Source organism: Miniopterus schreibersii (genome assembly GCF_964146895.1).
Source record: "Miniopterus schreibersii genome assembly, chromosome: 13".
NCBI lineage: Eukaryota > Metazoa > Chordata > Mammalia > Chiroptera > Miniopteridae > Miniopterus > Miniopterus schreibersii.
This window is the reverse complement of record NC_138113.1, coordinates 53,673,122-53,694,421: the sequence shown is the minus strand read 5'-3', so window position 1 is coordinate 53,694,421 and position 21,300 is coordinate 53,673,122. Positions and strand designations below refer to the sequence as shown.

Sequence of the window (21,300 nt, the reverse complement as noted above, 5' to 3'; positions counted from 1 at the left end):
CTGTGACGCGTGCGGGAACGGGGCGGGGAGCAGGAGGAGGCGGAGGCAAAGGCAGAGGAAGCGGAAGTGGGTCGGCCCCGGGTCTGTCCGGGCGTAGTGGGTTTAGGGCCTGGGATCGCTCGGCCCGGGCAGCTTGGGAGCCCGTGACAGGACGGAGCGGCGCCATCCCTGAGGCCTGCTGACTGGTGAGAAGCAGCGACCTGCGTGGGAAGGGTCTTTTCTGGGCAGAAGCCGCACCCCAGGGCGCCGTTCCCGGATCCCAGGTCCTCGATCGCCGCGGCCCAGCCTGGTCTTCCTTGGCACCCTCTGGCTGAGACCCCGGGTTCGGGTCTGTCTCCCGGCAGTAACCCATATCCCCGCCCCCACTGCGGTCTGCCCAGCCCAGCCCTCTCCGGGCCCTCATTCCGCGCCTCCTTTCTAGGGACCCAGTCCCCATCCCCGCCCCCCGAATCCCTGCAGCCCTCCTGTCCACTCTCGGCCCCAGGTCCTACCTCCCCAGCCTCCGGTGTCAGCCCTGGGAGCCCTGCGCCTTCCTCACCTGCGTCCTCCCTGAAACAGGCAGACTGCGCTCCCCGCGGAAGTCGGCAGCGAGCATCTGCGACCGCGGAGCGGCGGCGGGCGGCCCCGGGCATGTATGCCCCCGGAGGCGCTGGGCTGCCCGGAGGGCGCCGGCGGAGGAGCCCGGGAGGCAGCGCTCTGCCCAAGCAGCCGGAGCGTAGCCTCGCCTCGGCCCTGCCCGGCGCCTTGTCCATCACGGCGCTGTGCACTGCCCTCGCCGAGCCTGCCTGGTTGCACATCCATGGTGGCACCTGTTCCCGCCAGGAGCTGGGGGTCTCCGACGTACTGGGCTACGTGCACCCGGACCTGCTGAAAGGTAAGGCCGCAGCGCCCCGGCCCTCTTATTCCTGGGCGACCCGGACTCCGGCGGGGAGCAGAATGTGGTGCTGCCTGGAGAGCTGAGACAGCCAGGGGCAGGACTTGGTTGAAGGAAACGGCCCCATTGCTGCCTGGTGTTCATGCCCACCAGGTGGCTCTGTTTGGGGCCCGGCCCCTCATTAATTACATGTTATTCAACCAAGCACCTACTTTTCACGTCATGCTAATCTGGACTGCTGGTATTTTAGGATTCTGCCCGAGGAAGGGTGCTGTATGCAGAGGAAAGATAAGGGAGCTAGACATTACAATTAGCTGTCCCCTTCTAAGGAACCTCTGGGATGTAGGGAGGTTTCTTTGGGTTGGCTGATGGACAAAAAGAACTTTTAATATGGCAAGATTAAAAAATATATTTTCCAATTTTACAGTAGTTGGATTTTTATTATAGAAAAAAGGAGTCTAGCATTTTAGATAACCAGGAGTCAGTTCCAGCCTCAGTAAAACAGTTGGAATTTGGCTCTCAGAACCATACACCTATGCTCGACGGAGCTCATCATGCTTCCCAGCCTGGTGTGCGGAAGAAAGGGGAAAGGGACTGGTCTCCTTACTGGACATGGGGAAGGCCACAGCCTGACAGGGGTGGAGGGGGGTTGGTCGCAGTGGCTGCTGTCCCAGGGAGCCCAATAGCTGCTCCTGCCCAGCCCTGTCTCCAGGAGTGAGGGTACAGGCTGTGTAGTGTGAGCGCAGAACTGCACTGCCTGGCTTTTATTTGACAAATGGTCAGTGGAGCCCATACAGCCCTTGGTACCAGCACGGTTCATCATTGCCACCGTCTTTTGAACCGTCCTTGAAGGTCTTCATATTTTCCCCCTGTGCCGCTTTGGCTGTGATGCGCTCCAGCTGTTTGCTGCACCATGTCTCAGAAGCCCTTCCTGTTGGATAGCTTCACGTCACCTCTTTAAGGACTCAGACACTGGCATTTGGTGAAAAGGTCAAGTTCTCTGTGCCTTGGATCTTAGGTTGAAAAGCTGTATCCTTTTGGCCTAATGTTGTCTTCCTCTGAGAGTTCTCCGACTATTTTGCACCTCTGGAGTTTTTGAGGGTTTAGGATGAATTAGAGAACAGGATGGGGCTTCTGGTTTGTTGCCAGGTTCTTTCCTGATTATAGCCTTCTCTAGTTTGGCTCATTAAGACAGAAGTTTTGCACATGACGGAGGCTTTGTGACATGCAGCTTTTTCTGTGGCGTGTAGCTGAGGGCAGAAAGACCATTAAGCTGGAGTTGAGTCTGGATGACTTTTCCCTCAGCACATTCCCTGCATTTGCTTTTGAAGCACAGCTGCCACCTTCCCCCCTCTTCATCCTGACCTGTGCACTGATCCCCTGCCTTTCAGTGCTTCAAGAGCCTGATGTCACCTGCAAACTGGGAGAGAGTTCCCGATGCTTCTCCCTTTCAGATCATTTGTAGGGAGGCTCATGAAATTCGTGGGGCATGTGGAGAGGCAGTGTGATCCCAGGTCCTTATTTCAGAGGTCCAGGAAGCTGTGTCTCAGAGAAGTGAAGTCCCATTTCTCCAGGGCCACACAGCAGGAGTGGTATAGCTGCGTCTGCCTCATCTATCGACTCAGTTTAAAATGGTGCTGTCTCGTTTATATTTTTACCCTTTGTTTTATTTCAGCTGTCATAGGAATGATCTCAGGGTTATTCTACTTTAGTGTGCATCCTTGTCAAAGCCATATAAAAAAATAAAAATAAATTTTTAGTGCAGGTTCTTCTTTGTTCACAGATATATTTTTATATATACAAAGCATGTTGCCTTAACCTTTATATTTGCTTATGTGTTTAGGGATCTTAACCCATGGACAGTTTCGGTCTGTGGCCTTCTCCTTGGCCATTGCAAGCTAGCAACACTTGGTGTCCATTCATAAGAGAGTTGACGGTGGTACCTTATGAGCTATCACAGAAGGTGGCAAAAATTCAGGAGTCCCTGATTGCTTTGCTTCTTCCTTTTCTCTGTAATGGTTGGTTTTTGGTACCCAGTGGGCCTTCAGACTTGCTCTCCTGTGTGATTATGCTGAACCTCAGGCTCTAACAGATGTCCTAGCATGGAAGTCTGGTGCCTATAGATGCTTCCAGAGGGAGAACAGTGCACCAGGTCTCTGCAGGTGACAGGGAGTGGGCTGGGCCAGCAGGCTTTGGAGCAGTTCCTTCCAGTTTCTTGGACCCCTGCTTAAGGGCCAGGCATTGTGCTCAGCACACTTCATGCCTGCCTTTAGTTTCTCCTAAACTACACCTTGATTCAGTAGGTACTGTCATCAGCACCACTTCACCGCGCCTTAGGCTCAGGGAGGTCAAGTGACTTGTTCAAGGCCACACAGCTGATCTGCCTCTACTCTTACCTCGCTGCTTTTCCTTTTGTCAGTGCTATCGAAGGCTTATTACTTCCCCTCCCCATTCTAGTTCTTATCACAAGCCCAGCCCAAGCTCTGCTTTTTATTCTTCATCACCTCAGTGTTCTCGCTCAAGTTGGTGATCTTGAGGCAAAGCCACTCATCCTCCCGCTGTCATTCACAGAGTCCTGGAGATTTTAGCAAATGTAGGCTGACTCAAATGACTTTGTCCCGAATTCTCCCACTTCCCAGGGCTGCCTGCTTCTCACAATGCTCTTCAACCTGGGCTCAGGTCCAGAGATGTGCTCAGGCCTCTAGTGGCCCCAAGCATGATAATCGTTCCTCCTGCACCCCACTCCCTCTCTGCCCCTCAAGTGTGGCAGCGAAGGGCAGCACTGACAGCAGCCTTTGGAGAATGAGGAAGTCTGGGATTTGAAGTCAGGTGAAGCATGATTGACAACAAGCCACTGGAAGTTCAAGGGCCAACCAGAGGGCCAGTATGCCTGAGGGGTGGTGACTGATGCACCTGGCACCTCCAGGCCCTGTGAGGCTGGACCTTTGAGGCAGCTTGGCTAGGACCATTGGTATCTGTGGTGAGGGCCAGCCAGGCACTAGGGGGCCCTGTTGGAGTCCTATGTCAGAAGCCTGTCTGAAAGCTAAAGTCACAGTGGGGAGAGGCTATGCAGGTGGGGCCGATGAGTGCTGAGAAGGACGGGGCTGGGGCCAGGGTGGTGCGGCAGTGCCTCTAACTCACAGGGACAGAAGAGCGGGGTGGTGGGACAAAATGGGAACTGGAGAGAGGCCACTTCAGTCTTTCTGCCTGCAACCTGTTTGGATTGGGAGGGGCTGAGAGCAGTGGGCTGGCAGACAGACAGGAAGAGCCAGGCCTTCAAAACAGATCCTGCCCCGTGACTCACCAGTGACCTTCGGTAAAGTCAGTGCTTTGGGATCCTGTTACACAGCAGCTTCCTCTTCCCTGGCGACTGGAGGGCACTGTCAAGCAGTAGTTAGCAAAACAAACAGGCCACAGCACCATGGGGAAGATAGGATGTGTTCTGTCTTACCCGAGTAGTGGGCTGCACCACTGGTTTGAATTTAAAATGAGGACCTTTCCCCATGTGCCCTTTCTCCCCCCAAATAAAATAATGCCTACACAACATCTGGGGATTCTGTTTCTCTTTAGTAGCCCTCTCAAGGGAGCAGATATTTGTGGTCCTCCCCACCACTCTGACGTCAGGCAGGGGAGGAGGGAAAGAGCCCTGAGATCCTGACCCAGGAGAGCCTCCGCTCAAGTGTGTCCCGGATACTCTGCCTGTCTTCTCTGCACTGAGACCCTCTGATGCAAGACCGCTTGGGCTGTGGGGCAGACTCTTAACATCACTTTAAGGGAAGTTCACATTTGGCTTCCCCACTAAATCTGAGGATTTGCTCACAGCTTTGGAGTGGAGAAAGGCAGTCACACTGAAACAAAACTGGTTTGATTTTGGGTCAGAAGTACCTTGTTTGTACTCGCCATCCTTCTGGTAGGGCACAAGCTTAGCCTGGCTTTAGCAGGCTTTCTCTGGCCCACACTGGCTGTAAGCAGGAAAGGCACTCCAGGGCTGACACTGCTGTGGCCCAGTGCAGAGTGAGTGGGCAGTTGCCACTTAGGGTGCTGAGCATTCTCTCCCAGTGCACCCCTGTAGATGGGAGCAGGCAGTACTGCCTTCATTTGACAGATGAGAGAGCAGAGGCCAAGGGCAGGTAAGTGACTTGCTCAAGGTAACACGTCATCTATGGTAGATCTAGGGTTTGGTGCCAAGTCCAGTGCCTTTCTGGTTTCCCCACTGCTCCCCAGATCCAGACTCTAATGGCTGCAACTTAGACTATACCAACCAGTTTGTGCCCAATAATTGCCAGTATGAGCACTTTTCTTTGCTTAATGGCCCACACCTGTTTTGCCTAGAAGGGATTTAGTGCTTCCAGCTGTTCTGCGCTCAGCAGCTACTGGCTCTGAGGGTGGCATTTATACTAACCATTCATTCACACCCCACACTTTAGGATTTGATGGATTGTCTCCATCAGGGAAAGATAACACGGCCAACTCTGGCGCTTGGCAATTCTGAGCATCACAGTGCAAGGGAGCCTGCCCCGGGTTGGGAGTCTAGCTCTGGTTTGGCGTCTAGCCCTGCATCGTGGGGCCTAAAGGAAGTCACTTAACATCCTGGAGCCTCCAATCTCTCACCTGAGCTGCATGATGGATCCCCAAAATGAGTGAGGCTTAACTGAGATAATGTGTGACCTGTCAGTGTGCATAGGCTCTTCCTGGAGGGGACAGAAGAAGCTGCCAACAATGTTTGTCTCGGGAGGGGCAGTTTGACATGTGAAAGGGAGGGATGTTCTCTCTGAAGCTTTTTATCATGTGCGGCTCTTATCAAAATAGGTGTATTATGAAACACGAGACATGAGGGAGTGTATATAATAGATGTACGTTTTTAAGGATGGTAATAAAATAAACATCCTGTACTCACAATGCAGCCTAAGAAAGTAGCTTTGAAGCCACCGAGTGTTACTTTTTTGCAGTTAAGACTAGTTGTTAAATGAAAACTTAGTGGATTTTTAAGAACCACAATTAAAGCCCAAGCCAAGCGCCTGGCCACATTAAGTAATCTGAGCACAGCCCGCTGCGGAGTGGAGTGTGCTGTACGTCCTTGCACCCTGCTGCTGCGGGTTATTCTTGGAAGCACTAGAAGTACACGTTCATCCTGCCTCATCCCTGCTAATGCCATGTGGACCAAGAGGAACTATCTCAGAGAGCTCTGAACAATATTCAAAGTAAAGCCAGGAGCATTTCCTCCAGCAAAGTCTCCTGCAAGCCCACAGCGGGTCTCAGGCTATGTAGGGCTGGCAGGGCCATCACACAGGCAAGCCTCCTGCTAGTAAGTGAAGGCCAGGCTGGGTGACTGGGTCCAAACAGATGGTCAGCTGAGAAGAGAGTGACAGAGAGCTCTGAGGGCAGCTTAGTGGATGACCTAAAGCCAGGTCTTGGCATGAATCTGGAGTGGGCTCAGCCACCATCTGCCTGGTGAATTCTTAGCCTGGGGCAGGGAATGCGTGCGTCACAAAGGCCCAGGGTCTCCTGGTATCTGCTTTGGTTCTGTGATCTGGACGCCGGATCCTCTGTCCAAGACCCCATGATGCCACTGTCTGTGGGTCTGAGTCTGCTTTGTTGGCTTCAGGTCCCTCCCTGGTTCTTGTCCTTTTTTCTCAGTCCCCCGTCCTCGGAGGCCCAGGATCTATGTTTTTTAGACGATAAGGCTTGGGCCACCTGCATGCGATTTACCCGGGCTGCTTGTTAAAATCCAGATTCCTAGGCCCTGCTCCAGACTGAGCTTAGAGTGCCTGGGGCCTGGGAACATGATTCCAGCCAGCGCCCCGGTGTGCGCTGGAGAGGGATGCGGGCCTCCCCCAGCCTCTCTGCCTGCTGTAGGGGCTCAGAAGAGGAGCCTGTCGTCTGAGTCTTGCCAGCCTCTCCAGATGCTTCTAAATCACTTGATGACCTAGCTGAAAGAAGAGCCCGTGGGGCTGGAATAGAGGGGAAGCTAAGGTACATAAATGGCTTCTTTTTAGATCAGCCCTTATTCTGTCTGTGTGTGTCTGGGAGCTGTGGCATTTTGTATAGACATCGCAGGGGTCTGACAGTGTTGTCTAGACAAAATTTAAAAGAAGTAAGATTGGTAAGACGGTCCTAGATTGGTTGCTCTGTGTGCCCGGTGTGCAGTTGTGGTCCTGGGGTTTCCCCTCACCGTGACCCTGGGGACTCGTGAGTGCTGGGTCTCCTTTCAGCACCTTCCTTGGCCTTGCTTCACTCCCTCACAGTGTGGAGTGTGCACCCTCTACGGTTTTGCACTCATTTTAGAAGGTGTTTGGTGCTGTCAGTTTCTGAGCTTTTCAGGTATTTGTGGTGTAAATCTGGTTGTGTCTGAGCTGTCCCACTTCTGGCTGACATCCCACTTACCCGGCCTGCGAAGGCAGTTCTAAGTCCCTTTAGTGTCCAGCTTCCAGAATTGTGTTTTGCCCTCTCCCCTTTGGGTGGGTTTATGCCTTTAAAATGTTTTGTTTTGTTTTGTTTTAGTAGGGTTCAGGGAGTGAACAAAACTAAATGTGAAGGGCTAGTCTACCATGTTTCCTAACTTATTTAGTACCCTCTTGTAAGGATACATTTTCTAAATGGCTTCAAGTTCTTTTTTAACAAAAAGGGGGGTGACTGAGCGGCTGGGTGGAAAATCGACACTGCTCGGCCTCTGCTTGCCTCCCTGGCCATCGCAGCACAGTAGTGAGTGGGCTCTTCCACAGACTAGGACATGCTTTAGCTGAATGGGCTGACATGTCATATTAATTGTCAGGATCTTTAAAAATGGTTAAAAGACCATGGCAAGCACGACAGCGTGGAGGCCTGCACATAGACTGGTTTTGTTGGAAGGGAAGGAGTTGAGTGTATGGAAACGGTGACAGGTCCCTGTCTGCTAATTCGGATGCTGTTCCACCTTGTCTGTGGGCCAGGTGGGAGCAAGAGTCATGACCACATTCTCTAGGACTCCCCTGGCACTCCAGGACTGACCAAGGGGGACAAACTCCTCCCAGGTGGGGACTTTCTGCTCCAGAGTGCTGCATGGGGTCCCGAAGATTTGGTTTCCCCCCACAGATTTCTGCATGAATCCCCAGACGGTGCTGCTCCTGCGGGTCATTGCAGCCTTCTGCTTCCTGGGCATCCTGTGCAGTCTCTCCGCGTTCCTTCTGGATGTCTTTGGCCCCAAGCATCCAGCCCTGAAGATCACCCGTCGCTATGCCTTTGCCCACATCCTCACAGGTAAGCCCAGGCCTGCTTCCAGTGGGGGAGGAACTGCCACAGGGCGGGGGCACACTGTGTGGAGTTATAGGTGGGGATGGCGGGGTTTCTCTGAGCAGACACTGGTCCAGAGGCTCATTTCAGCCCTAGCCTTTCCTGGAGCACTGGGGCGTGATAGCAGCTTGCTTTCATCATTTGCATGTATACCTGGCCCAGCTGCGGGAGGGAATATTGTTAGAATTCCCCAAGAAATCTCACGGCTCTCCAAGAACTGGGTTTGAGGCTCAACTGGGTCCTGGGGCCTGCAACCAGCAGGGAAGGAAGCAGAGTGTCTCACTGTGTCTCCCTGGAGTTCATGGTCTCATCGGATCTTTCCTCCCCTTTTCGCTTCCCCACAGACTAGCCTCTGCCAGGATTGGGCTGGGTGTTGATTTGATTTGTGGTGGTGCTCACTCCAGCTCCCAAACTGCATGGCTTGTCCGTTCCTTTCAAGCATGCAGTGACTTCTAGCAGCCCTTGTATTCCAATTCCAGGTTCTTAAGATGGAGAGACTGACTGGCCCAGATGGGGTCAGGCATCTGTCCCAGCCTCAGCCTAAGGACCCTAGAGTTCCCCCCCTTGCAGGACCCAGGGCCACACAGGTTCTCTGACATTGGGGTTTGGGTAGAGAGGCTGCAGTTGGTTCCCCAAGCATCCCAGCTGCTGGGTGCCTGCTAACCCCCCTTCTGTGCTGTCCCTCTGTCCCCCAGTCCTGCAGTGTGCTACTGTCATCGGTTTTTCCTACTGGGCTTCCGAACTCATCCTGGCCCAGCAGCAGCAACATAAGAAGTACCATGGTTCCCAGGTGTATGTCACCTTTGCTGTTAGTTTCTACCTGGTGGCAGGAGCTGGCGGAGCCTCAATCCTGGCCACAGCCGCCAACCTCCTGCGCCACTACCCTACAGAAGAGGAGGAGCAGGCGCTGGAGCTGCTGTCTGAGATGGAGGAGACCGAGCCTTACCCCTCGGAATATGAGGTCATCAACCAATTCCAGCCACCCCCGGCCTACACACCCTAATGCCAGCCTGGGCTTTCTGCCTCCCTGCTCCCACTCCGTGGCTCCTCCCACACCCAGAGGCTGCCTTCCCCCAGGAGGCCTCACTGGTAGGATCCTGAGCATCTTCATCAAATCTTCCCCAGGAGAGACTCTGCCTTTGGGGTTGTTCATGGATCCCTGCTCCTGAAACCTGGGGTTCACGGATTTTATATCATGCACTGTTTCCCCTCTTGCCACCTTCCTGTCCCTGAGGTCACTAGTCATTACCAACCAGGGATGGTCATATAAGTTTTCTTCCTTCATGGGCCATATCTTCCAGACCAGAACTTTCTTTTCTTGGGAAGCTGCTGACAGTGGACAGCCTCAGGTAGAGGTGACAACAGGCCCAAGGGAAAGAGGACTGTGCCCTACAGGCTTCCTTCGTGATGGTCAGCGTTTGTTCCACAGCTGCAGCTGTGGGCAGACCCGCCCCATTCCTCCTCAGTGCCCAGGGCCAGGCCGCCCGCTCTGCGGACTTCTCTGCACTTTAGTCTTTGGACTTCCCGTCCTCCATGTTCTGGTTTAACAGGGAGAAGGAATTGCTGTTGGGAAGCAGAGCGAGTCTTCTCCCTGCCCTGCCCTGGCTTGGGTGGCTGGAGCCCAGGCCAGGACAGAGCAGGTGTGGGTCTGAGACCACCTGGTGCCCAGAGAGGACCAGAGTGAAGGGGGCTGAACCACCCTAGCCCCTTCACTTTTGAAAATCGAGTGGCTTTAAAAGGAAAAAACAAAACCAGGCAACAGCAATGATAATCTGTTTTTAAACTCGTGACAAGACTGTTGTCATTCTTTCCATACTTATCCCTTTCTTTTGGGCTTTGCAGTGTTTTGGGCCACAGCTCCTTCCAGACCCTCTTAGTTCTTCCCTGAACCTCTCTCAGCAGAAGGCAGCCCTCTTCCCTTGCTCTTGCCCTCCCCGCTCCCAGTGGACTTCCTGTGGAACCCAGAACACCATCAGCAGAGGGCTAAGGACGATGGCCTGGCTGGCTGGCCAGCGTGGTGCTCCTCAGGACTGTGGCACTGAGATGGAACCTGGCCTCCGTGCGGGAGCAGAGGTCAGGCAGGGCAGGAAATCTGCCACTCTCTACATAGGAACCGCAACCGGGGGACCCTGTTGCGCAAGGCGTCAGATGGCAGACCTGGCTGTGTCCTTCAGGCTTAGTGCCTCCCCTAAACTGACTTTGGGGCAACAGTTTGCTGTGTGCCCCCTCCCCTTCTTGAATGTTCTCTGGTCTTGCATTGTGCTACTTGCTGGCTCTTTCTTGCCCAGCCATCGCTCTGGCTTTCCTGTATTGCCACACGTGGCTCTGGGTTTGGCAGAATTTTCTGCCCTGAGATAGGTGTCAAAGTGGGAGAAACTCGAGAGACCTGCAGTATGGGTCCAGATGGTCGACCTTTGGAATCAGTGCCCAGTGCGGAGCTGAAAAGCAGATGGCTCCCAGTCTTCTCCTCCAGGTGACGGAGTGAGACCGGAGAAGGGACACGGCTGTTGGACCGTGGCTAGGAAGGAACTGTTATGTGCCTCGTTCTTTGGCCGAACCGCCTGGGGATGTCTGGACAGACGCCTGTGTGGGTGTGAAGACCATGTCTCCACGGGAATGAGTGGCTGCCTGGAGGTCACTGCGATGTCACAGTGTGTCCATAGTGACTCACACTTCTAGACGCCACTGTTCAGCAAGAAAGACTGCCGTGTGAGACTTGCACGCAAAGTCAAGGAGTGACATTGTCTTGTCTTTCTGTCACTCCCGAGTTTGCCTGGCAGATACCTAGGGTGTGGCCAGCTCTCACTGACCTTGGGGCAGATCAGGAGACCAGGCACCGGACACGCATGCCAAAGTGACCGGTCACTTCGTGAGGCCCCAGACATGACCCTGTGGACTGTTCCATGTAATTCGGAATCCACTTTTTATTAACTGTCCACCCCCTGGCCTTTCTCTTCCCCTGCTATCCTGACACTATCATATAAATTCCCCTGGTTGTGTTTTTTTTTTTTTTTCTAGGAAAAAAATAAAAAGCAAAAACAAAACAAATGAACAGAAACCACAATAAGAATGTAAGTACCAGTGGCTCCCTGTCGTTTTTCTGTCACAGTTGCCCAGTTGGTTGTTCCCTTCCTCTTGGAGAAGCAGGAGAAATTGGTGAAGTGTGTACCCTAAAAAGTCAGAGGCAGCCCGGCTGGCGTGGCTTAGTGGTTGAGCATTGACCTAGGATCCAGGAAATCGTGGTTCAATACCCGGTCAGAGCACATGCCCGGGCTGCGGGCTCCATCCCCAGCAGGGGGTGTGCAGGAAGCAGCCGATCAATGACTCTCATCATTGATGTTTCTATCTCTCTGTTTCCCTCTCCCTTCCTCTCTCTCTGAAATCAATAAAAATATGTTTAAAAAAAGAAAAAAAGAGGGAGTACATGTGCCTACTCTGTGTGGGGCATTGCCACCTGGATGCCTCTCTAACCTGAGCCTTCCCACAGCCAGGCCCCATGGAGCCCAAGTGCCTGGCTGCAGACCCTCCTGCTGAGTTCTGGGTGAGCTGCAGGAGAACTCTTGTCTTGTGTGGGGAGAAATAGACCCCAGGGCTGGGACTTGCCAAGGAAGCTGTCCTTTCTTTTGAAACCATTAGGAGATGCATGTGACTGTCATCAGTCCAGGATGTAACTTGTTGGAGAACCATCCATCCATCCATTCATTCATTCTTTAATTCATTTCTACATTCAGCTGACATGCTGGGCCCCAAAATGTGCATCATAGTAAAAGATCTCAGGGCTCCCTTTGAGGAACAGCCTGTTTTGGTGGTTTTAAGCATTTTTATTTTATTTTTATTCCTGGGAAGAACACACATCTTTCTTGGGGATTAGGAATGTGTTCTCTCTCATTTCATTTCAGGCATTTATCAAAGGTGACTTGTGCTTTGTCCAAAGCATGTGAAACACCACGAGAGAAGCATGATGACCCTCAGGGCCCTGTCTCCACGGGCTTTATGTTCTCAGTTCTGGAGGTGAAGTTGTCCACAGAGAGGCAGTAAGTGGTCCAGGGCACAGCTGGGAGAGGGGCGGTGCCAGCAGGGGCTGTGCTTGTGGCTCAGATCTGAGTACCAAAGGTTTTGTGATGGCAGCTGGAGCTGGGCTCAGGGTGAGAGAGTATTCGGAGGTGGGGTGGCGGCCAGTCCTGCAGAGGGGCTAGCAAGAGGGAGGCACAACTGGTGGCCAAGATGTGGCAAGAGCAGAGCTTAGCAAGGTGAGAGGGCCCATTGAAGGCACTAAAAGCAGTGTGGAGCCCTGGAAGGGTTCTGAGAAGAGAAAGAAGGACCAGGTTTTTTTTTTTTTTTTTGGTTAATCCTCCCCGAGGATATTTTTTCCACTCATTTTGAGAGCGAGTGAAAGGGATGGAGGGAGAGAGAGAGAAACAGTGTGAGATAGAGAAACAGTGTGAGAGAGAGACATCGGTTGGTTGCCTCCCGCCTGCTCTCCGACCCGGTCAGGGATGAACCTGCAACTCAGGTACGTGCCCTTTACCGGGAATCGAACCCGAGACCAATGCTCCAGCCATTGAGCTACACTGGCCAGGGCAAGAAAGGACCAGGCTATTCTTAAAGACTGGTGGCAGTGTGAGGAGGGGCCTGTGTTAGTGGAAGGGTCTGAGGGCCTGGAAGTGGGGTACGGATGGGAGATGGTGTGGAGTCCTGGAACTGCCTGTTGTCTCAGCAGGTGCTGGAGTGGACCTGTCTCGAGGTGGGAGGGGGAGCCAGTGCTGTAGGCTGTGAAGGGCTCAGCAGAAGTCGCAGGATATGCAGGGCACTGAGGCCCTTGAGCCCAACTGTGTGTCTCAAGAGTTTGGTAATGAAAGAACTGTCAAAGAGACATCTGGTTCCATCTTGTTTAAGGGCTGCCGGGCTCTGAGAATGGGGCCCGAAGGGGCAGGACCGGCAGGCAGCCCTGTTTGGAAGCTTCCCCTCCCTTCTGGCTCTAGCAAATGGCAGCTAGCCCTGTGAAGGAGCACTTCACGGCGATGTCCGGCTACACCCTGTGGCCCAGTCTGCCCTCCCCCTTGGTTTGACCTTACTCTTGGGGTTCCTTACCTAGATTTCTAGTGCCACTGCTGTTGGTGGCAAGTTTCCTTCTGGAATAACCTTAGGATGGGGGGTGGGCTTTGCTTTGATCAGGGGAGGATGCTCCGTATCTGTTCTTACCCACTTGTTTGCCTCCCTGTGTTTTAGTAAGTGTGAGGGAAATTGGCATGTGTGCACTTGCACTCACTCACACACAGTCTCTGTCAACTGTCTGTCTTTTTTCTATGTGGTAAGTTCATTAGGGCCAGAGGGTCATGCTTTCTTTTGCAACGTTTGCTTATCAAAAGGAGGTAGGTACTAGTGCACACAGTCCTTGCCCTGTAGTGCCTTCCAATCCAGCTGTCAGGAGAGGAAACCTGACAAGGCAGAAACTTGATGCCCCTTGAGACTGATGGTCCAGGAAGGCTTCACGGAGGAGAGATGGAATGTTGGCCCTGAAGAATGGGTAGGTGTTCATGAGAGATGGTGTGAAACACAGTTGCAAGATGCAGAACTCTTGCCTGGCTGGCGTGGCTCAGTAGTTGAGTGTTGACCTATATGAATCAGGAGGTCATGGTTCGATTCCCACTCAGGGCACATGCCTGGGTTGTGGGCTCGATCCCCCAGTATGGGACATGCAGGAGGAAGCCAATCAATGCCTCTCGTTTCTCTCTCTCAAATCAATAAAAACATGTTTGTAAAAGAGCTTCATTTTAAAAAAAAGCAGAACTCAACACAGAAATTCCTTAATTTTTTTGTTTTGTTCATCCTTACGTGAGGATATTTTGTCCATTCCTTTTCAGAGAGAGGAAGGAATGGGGGGGAGGGAGAGGAAAAAAACAACATTGATTGGTTGCCTCCTGTATGCACCCCTACCTGGGGCGAGGAGTGAGCCTGCAACCCAGACGTGTGTGCCCTTTACAGGGAATCAAACCCTCAAACCTTTGGTGCAAAGGTTGATGCTCTAACCACAGAGAAACACCAATCAGGATGGAAGTACCTTACTTAAGTGGAATTTATTGGTTCCCGTAGCTGAAACGATGAGTTGGCTGGATCTGGGCACTCAACCAATGATATGAAAACATGATTTCTCTCTGCTCTGCTTGTGGCCTCCAGAGTCCTCCCAAAGGTGGTGAAGATGGTCACCAGCAGCCCCAGGCTCACACTCAGCTCCTGTTTAAGGGCTGGATGAGCCTCTTTTGCCCGAATTATATCAAGCCCTCTCCCTGAACAGTGACCGAGGACTTGGAGCTTCAGCCTGTGGCCCAGGATGAGGATGGTTACATTTGCCGAATTGATTCAGAGATGGCATCACTCATGGTGGGTGGAATGTGTGAGCCCCAGGGCGAAACTACACCAGTTAGAGATCTTGCTGGCATGAGCCTGTGAAACAGATGGGCCGCCCGCAGTCTCCCTCAGCCTTCCTTCCTGTGGTGATGGCTGCGGGCACTGCCCAACTCTGCTTCCTTGTTGGAGTCCGGCGCGTCCCATCTTTACCAGGGCTGGGCCTTGAAGTCAGGTTTGCACACTGTCACGCAGGCAACCTGGGTCTTGATTACACTTGCCTGGCCTCCAGAATCGGGTCTTTTCCTTCCCTCCTTCATGTGCCCCTTTCTTCCTGCCCATTCCAGTTAGAAAGAAAGGAGAGCCTATTACTTATGACATAGCAGAGGACTATCACCAGTTTTGTGCCAGATCCCTGAGCCCCCTTTCCCACAGGGTGATGTGAAGATGGCTGGTGATGTCAGCATACACACTGGGTGGCATCAGAGAAAAGGAACAGCGAGCTTGGAAAACCCCCATCTTAATAAGGGACAGTGAGAACTCCTGCCTCTGGCTCAGAGAGAGAGGCGTAGCTGACAGCAAGCCTGCCCCTTGCTCCTCCAGAAATGTGTCCTACCCACAAAGGAGCAGGGCAGACAGCGCCCCTTTGCAAGACAAGCGGGGCTGTGAGGGACCCCTGGAGGTGTCTCCAGCTTGGCAACATTAACTTTTACTCTGAGGAAACTGCTGTGCACAGCGCTGCTCGCCAACATGAAGCTTCTTCTGTGTGAGTCAGCTAAGGGCAGGGAACCTGATTCCTGCAGGACCCGGCTTAGTCATTTCACGCTGTGGAGCCATGTCTCCACTAACCTAGGGACAATACACGCTCGTGCCTGTCCGACAGCTTCTACAGGCAGGAGCAGCGCACGACATAAGTGGTTCCTCTGACTCGGGCCTCACCAGACCAGGGTTTGGCTGACACTGGGGTCCCCTCTGAGTGTCTACGAGGCAAGGAGCAGCTTCCAATCTCCCTCCGGGGTGGGCACAACCCGGTTTCCTGCAGGTAGAGGACTCGGGTTGGATTTCTGGCTGGTTGCGGGCTGCAGGCTGCCCTCAGCTCCCAGAGGCCACAGGGAGCTTAGCGACCTGTGGGGCTCCCCAGCACTGCCACTTGCTACTCCACAGCCCACAAAGGACAGGGCCAGCAACCCAGCAAAATGGGCACTGCAGGGTGTGTGAGGGAACCCCATCACTGTGGCGGTGCCATCACGGGGGACATGTGCTGTGCTGCTGGCTTCAGATGTGTTCCTGGGCGGGGCTGATGGGATCAGGTAACCCAGGTGGGTGCTAGGGTATCTTACCAGGAGCCACCATTGGGGCTGGGTGACTGTGTGTGTGTGAGGAGGGCGTGGGCATGAGGTGCCTGTGGACTTAGAAGCTTGGGAGAAGTGGCCGCCTGCTGAATTGTCATTTGGGTGATCTGACTGGGTCTGTCTGTCCTGCAGCTTGACCATTCCTTGATCCAATGCCCTGAAAGTTGGTAAGTGGAGCAGGGTCCCAGGACAGGAAGCGCTTACTGGGACTTCTCCCCAAAGGCCTGGGATCCCAGCAGCACAGTCCATGGAACCACCAGGGAGGAGGTGCGTTCTCCTGAGATCTGGGGCTGCATGTGGGATTATTGGGGGCAGGAGTCCTGCAGCTGGTAGTTGCAGGGTTTGGGCTTCCTCCAGGTCACACTCTAATGCCCAGAAGAACCGTCTCTGACCGGGGCCTTCATGGGCTTTGACCCTCTGCTCTGTTCACAGATGTAGACCCAGGCCCAGTGCAGCCTACCCCAGGCCCTTGAAGCCACCCCAGGCAAGTTCCCATGCCCTTGGAGGGCAATGGGTAAGATCTTGCTGCCTGAGCTCCAGGGGCCAGGGATGTTCAGGACATGTCCTCCCGGCCCCACACCAGGCCCCCAGCCCAAGGTTCCAGGGCTGGGAAGAGACGTCCCCATAGCTTTGGGCTGTGAAAACCAGCGGGGATTGTGGCTGATGGAGTAGAGGCTGCAGGAGTCCCAAGCAGCTCCTCTTAAAGGGCCAGAGCAGGGACACACCCTCTGAGCCCTAGCACCGGGCAGTACCTTGAAGGGAACCTGGGACATTCAGGAGGAACTAACTTGCCTGGAACCAGGGCAAGAGCTGGAGGGTCAGCTTTCTACCAGACAGAAGGGCTGGCAGAGGTCATTGCTCCGTTGGCCTTCACCCCACAGAGCCTGCAGGCAGGCGCCTTCTCTGAATCTCCAGCATCTGACTCACACCTTTGGCCCCGCCCTGGTAATTCCGGAAGACCCCGCTGCTCCCTAGTTGCAAGCTCATCCAAGCCATTTCCAGTGGCTTTTATATGCAAGTGGCCTCTCTAGCCTCATGCTTAGGACTTTCCTAAAATCTCTCATACAAGCAACAGCAGGCTCATAAGTAGCCCCAAGCCTGGTACTAGTGACAACCTGCATTGGTTCATAACTTGGCCTCTCCTGGACACCTCCAAGCCCAGCACAAGTAGCAGCCAACTACAGTTTGCTGTGTAGCTCATGCTGTGTGGCTCTGAGCATGGCACAGGCAGAGGCTATCTTTGCACCTCCCAGGAGGCCCCAGAGACAGAGCACCTGGTGGTCAGCTTTGACCACGCTAGATTGCAACCCTACTACATCCACGAGTGACAAACTCAAGGGGTGGACTCAGTGAACACCAAAGCTCCACTGAAGTAAATCCTGTTCCATAGAGGTGTCTCCAGCACACCAGCTCTTCAGTTGTAGCTGTACCAATTCCTGGGGATATAGCAGCTCTATCTAATACATAGAAACAAACACCAGGAAGTAGCCAAAATGCGGAGGTAAAGAAACATGTCATAAAGGAAAGAAGAGAAGAAATCTCCAGAAAAAGAACTAAATGGAGCCAAGCAAGCTACTAGATACAGAGTTCAGAATAATGGTTAGAAGGATGTTCAAGGATCTTAGTAAGACTATTAAGAAAACTAGTGAGATCATCAATGACATAATAACCAGTCAGAAAGGAAGGCCACACAAACTGAAATGAAGAATAATTTACAGAGAATCAACAGTAGAGTAGAGGACACTGAGAATCATATCAGCAATTTGGAATATGAGGAAGCAAAAAACACCCAACTGGAAGAGCAAAAAGAAAAAAGAATGCAGAAATATGATGACAGTGTAGGAGTCTCTGGGTCAACTTCAAGCGGCCCAACATTTGCATTATGGGGGAAACAAAATGAGAAGAAAGCAAAAAATTATTGAAAACCTATTTGAAAAAATAGTGACAGAAAATTTCCTCTAGCCGGTGAAAGAAATAGACTTACGGATCCAGGAAGCACAGAGTCCCAAGCAAGAGGAACCCAAAGAGGCCCACAGCAAGACACATAAGGAAAATGCTAAAAGTTAAAGACAAAGAGAATCTTAAAAGCAGCAAGAGAAAAGCAGTTAGTTACCTACAAGGGAGCTCCCATAAAATTGTCAGCTGATTTCCCAACAGAAGCTTTTCAGGCCAGAAAGCAGTGGCAAGAAATATTCAAAGTGATGAAAAGCAAGAACCTACAACCAAGATTGCTCTACCCAACAAAGCTATCATTTAGAACTGAAGGTCAGATAAAGAGCTTCACAGAAAAGAAAAAGCTAAAGGAGTTCATCACCACCAAAGCAGTATTACATGAAATGTTGAAAGGTCTTTAAGAAGAAGCTAATGAACAAAAGAATTTGACAAACAAAATAGACCTAGAGACATTGAAGCATGCAACAGACGGTCATATCTCAGAGGGAAGAGGGAAGGGGGTTGGGAGGTGGGAAGAGATTAACCAAAAAGTTATGCATATGTGCATAACTCATGGACACACAGACAATAATGGGGTAAAGGCCTGGGGAGGGGGTGGGAGCGAGGTGGAGGGGATCAATGATGGGGAAAAATGGGACACCTGTAATACTTTTAACAATAAAGATAAATTAAAAAAAATAATAATTGTGGCCCAGCCGGCACAGCTCAGTGGTAGAGCACTGACCTTAGATCTAGGAGATCATGATTCGATCCCTGGTCAGGGCACATGACCAAGTTGCAGGCTAGAACCCCAGCAGGGGGAGTACAGGAGGCAGCTGATCAATGACTCTCATCATTGATGTTTCTAGCTCTCCCTCCCTCCCTCTTCCACTCTCTGAAATCAATAAAACATATTAAAAATAATAATTGGGGTAAAATACACGTAACACAAAGCTGACCATCTTAGTCATTTTTACGTATACAATTCACTGGTATGAAGTATTTTCACACTGCTGTGCAACCATCACGACCCCCACCTCCACAACTCTTTTCATCTTGCAAAATGGAAACACTAACTTTCCGTCTCTTCTCCTCCGTCCTCTGGCAGCCTCCCTTCCACTTTCCCTGCCTGGGACGATGATGCAAACAGGACATTATTTGTCCTTTTGTGATGGGTTCATGTCCCTTAGCATAATGTCCTCCAGATGCATGCATTCGGTCCTGGCATGTATCCGAATTCCCCTCCTTTTAGGGCTTAGTGATACTGTGGGGGCAGGTAGTTTTAAGGTGGGGAGGGTAAACGGGCTGGCAGCTCCCTCCCCACTGCCCCCTGTTTTGGGCTTTGTCCTTGGAGGTTGAGGTTTGCTCCTGCAGGCAGCAGATTCCCAGCCCACAGATAACCATCCTGGTCTGGGACCAGGAATGGAGCTCCAGCTGCACCTGGGAAAGGGGTCCTCATCCTGGCCCCCCAGACAGTCCTGCAGCGTCCACTCAGCTGTAAGTATTAGGCACATGTATAATTTTAAACAGAAGTTGAATTTCTAGCGTCAAAAGGAGTCATTCAAATATCTCCCCCCAGGTCTTTCCACGCAGCAGGAGCAGCCGGTAATATGGACCCCAAGAGTCTCCTGCTGGCCTCTGCCTGTTCCATCAGAGCCTCCTGGGCAGTGTCTGCTCCTTTCTTGGCTTCCAGGCCTAGGGCTGGGGCAGGTTTTGTCCTCAGCTCAGTGCTCCTGCCTTCCACCCGAGAAGGCTTGGCTGACCCTGATGACCACCCCCACCCACACCCAGGGGGTCCCATCTTTCTCAGAAGTCCCTGAGAAGTTTTGGCCTCAAACCATAAACAGACACACAGATCTGTGGCCTGACCCAGCTCTTCACATGGACGATGTGAGGCCAGGGCAGGAGGGGACATTTGCAAGGCCTTCCAAAGTGTCATCCGTTCATGCATTCATTGGATGTTGAGGAGTGCTTCCTGCCTTGGGCCAGGTGCTCATCCCCACCCTCGGGCACTTAAAGACCCTGGAAGAATGTTGAAACTGATTTTAACATGTAGACACGGCCCTTGTGATATGCCAGGTGTTCCCACCGTTAATTTTTAACACTATAACCTCAGAGAGGGTAGGGTTTTTATTATTGCTGAGTATCAGGTAAGGAAACTGAGGCACAAATGACACTGCTCTCAAACCTTCCACATGTAAAGTACAAATATTAACACCTCACAAGTGCTGTGGACCAGGCTTCTGGGCACGGTTTGGCTGGGTGCCTCTGCCTCAAGGTCTCTGTGAGGCAGGAGATGGGTTTCATCTGCAGCTCGACGGGAGAGATCTCGTCCCAAGGTCACTAGCCTGGTGTTCATCAGGGTGCAGTTTGGACTGAGAGCCCAGGTTCCTGCCTGTTGGCCTGGACCCTCCCTCGGTTCTCTCCTAAGGGGTCTGTCCATAGGGCAGCTCAAAGCATGGGCATGTTCTCTCCGTGTTCCAGAGACATGACAGAGACAGAGAGACAGAGAGACAGAGAGACACATACAGAAAGGAAGTGAAATAGAGGCCGAGAGAAAGGAAGGGAACTCAAGGACGAGAGGACGAGAGAAGGGACAGGACCTGACATCCCGTCCCCTGGGCTGTGCTCTCCGTGGTTCAGAAGCCAGTTCCTGAGCCCTCGGCAGATACACGAGGATGGTCCCCCCGGGCGCTGGACTCACTAGAAGCCGCTGGGACGGCTGCACCACGTGGACCCGCATGAGGCCCTCGGGCTGATTCTGAGCCTCACAAGAGGCCACGGAAGGCTTCAGGCCAGTGAAGGACAATATCTGAATTTCCTGCCATTTCAAACCCTTCAACGTGCAGACTTGAAAATGAGGCCAAGGTGGGCAGTGACTCCCCGAGACCACACGCTGGACACAGGCCTGTTTTACGCGGGGTTCATCTCGTGGCCCCCTCATTCTTGTCCCTCTTCCACCTCTACCCTTGTGCAGCAGGTTCATGGGAGGCCAGCCCACAGGTGTGAGGGACCTTGTGTCATCCACGCCTGATGGTGTCCTTGGGAAATGGTGTTTAGTGTCATCCTCATTGTGTGGGTTGGGAGACTGGGGAGGCCCTGAGAGGCACAGAGGCGTCCCCAGGACACGGAACTGGGGGGCAAGGGGCTGCGAGCTCGGCTTTCCCCTCCAGCCGGGCCCTGCCCATCCCCAGGGAGCTGCGGGAGGGCTGGGTAGGTGCTGGGGTGCGGGTGTGGACAGGACCTGGGCAAGCAGGGTGAGAGGTCAGAAGCCCAGGGGGGCTTTGGGTGGCTCTGATTGGAGGAAGGGGCCCAGGTCACAGAACCTTGAGGCGTGACCTCACTTCCTTGGTGACAGGTCCCCAATAGCATTTAGACATCTGGTAACCAGGGACCCACATTCTAGAGGCAACTGCCTTTCCAGCTCACTTGACTGGAGTCGGTTAGGAGACGAGGATGTCTCTCTGTTGCTTCCCGTGCTTCCAAGGCTCTGGGCACAAAAAAGCCCAGAGTGAGAGATGCTTCTGT

General features: G+C 52.8%; 1 protein-coding gene across 2 annotated transcripts; it reads left to right on the top strand.

Moving 5' to 3' along the window:
• Positions 1-27: 27 nt before the first annotated feature.
• On the top strand, positions 28-11,191 carry TMEM127 (transmembrane protein 127). Of its 2 annotated transcripts, none has more exons than XM_081156808.1 (4): positions 28-185; positions 559-874; positions 7,946-8,110; positions 8,839-11,191. In XM_081156808.1, the coding sequence occupies exons 2-4, from the start codon at positions 631-633 to the stop codon at positions 9,144-9,146; spliced, it is 717 nt and encodes a 238-aa protein (XP_081012934.1). In that variant the 5' UTR covers positions 28-185; positions 559-630; the 3' UTR covers positions 9,147-11,191. The 2 variants fall into 2 exon arrangements, with proteins under 2 accessions (XP_081012934.1, XP_081012935.1); XM_081156809.1 differs by having other exon boundaries at positions 32-185; positions 485-874.
• The last annotated feature ends 10,109 nt before the right edge of the window (positions 11,192-21,300 follow it).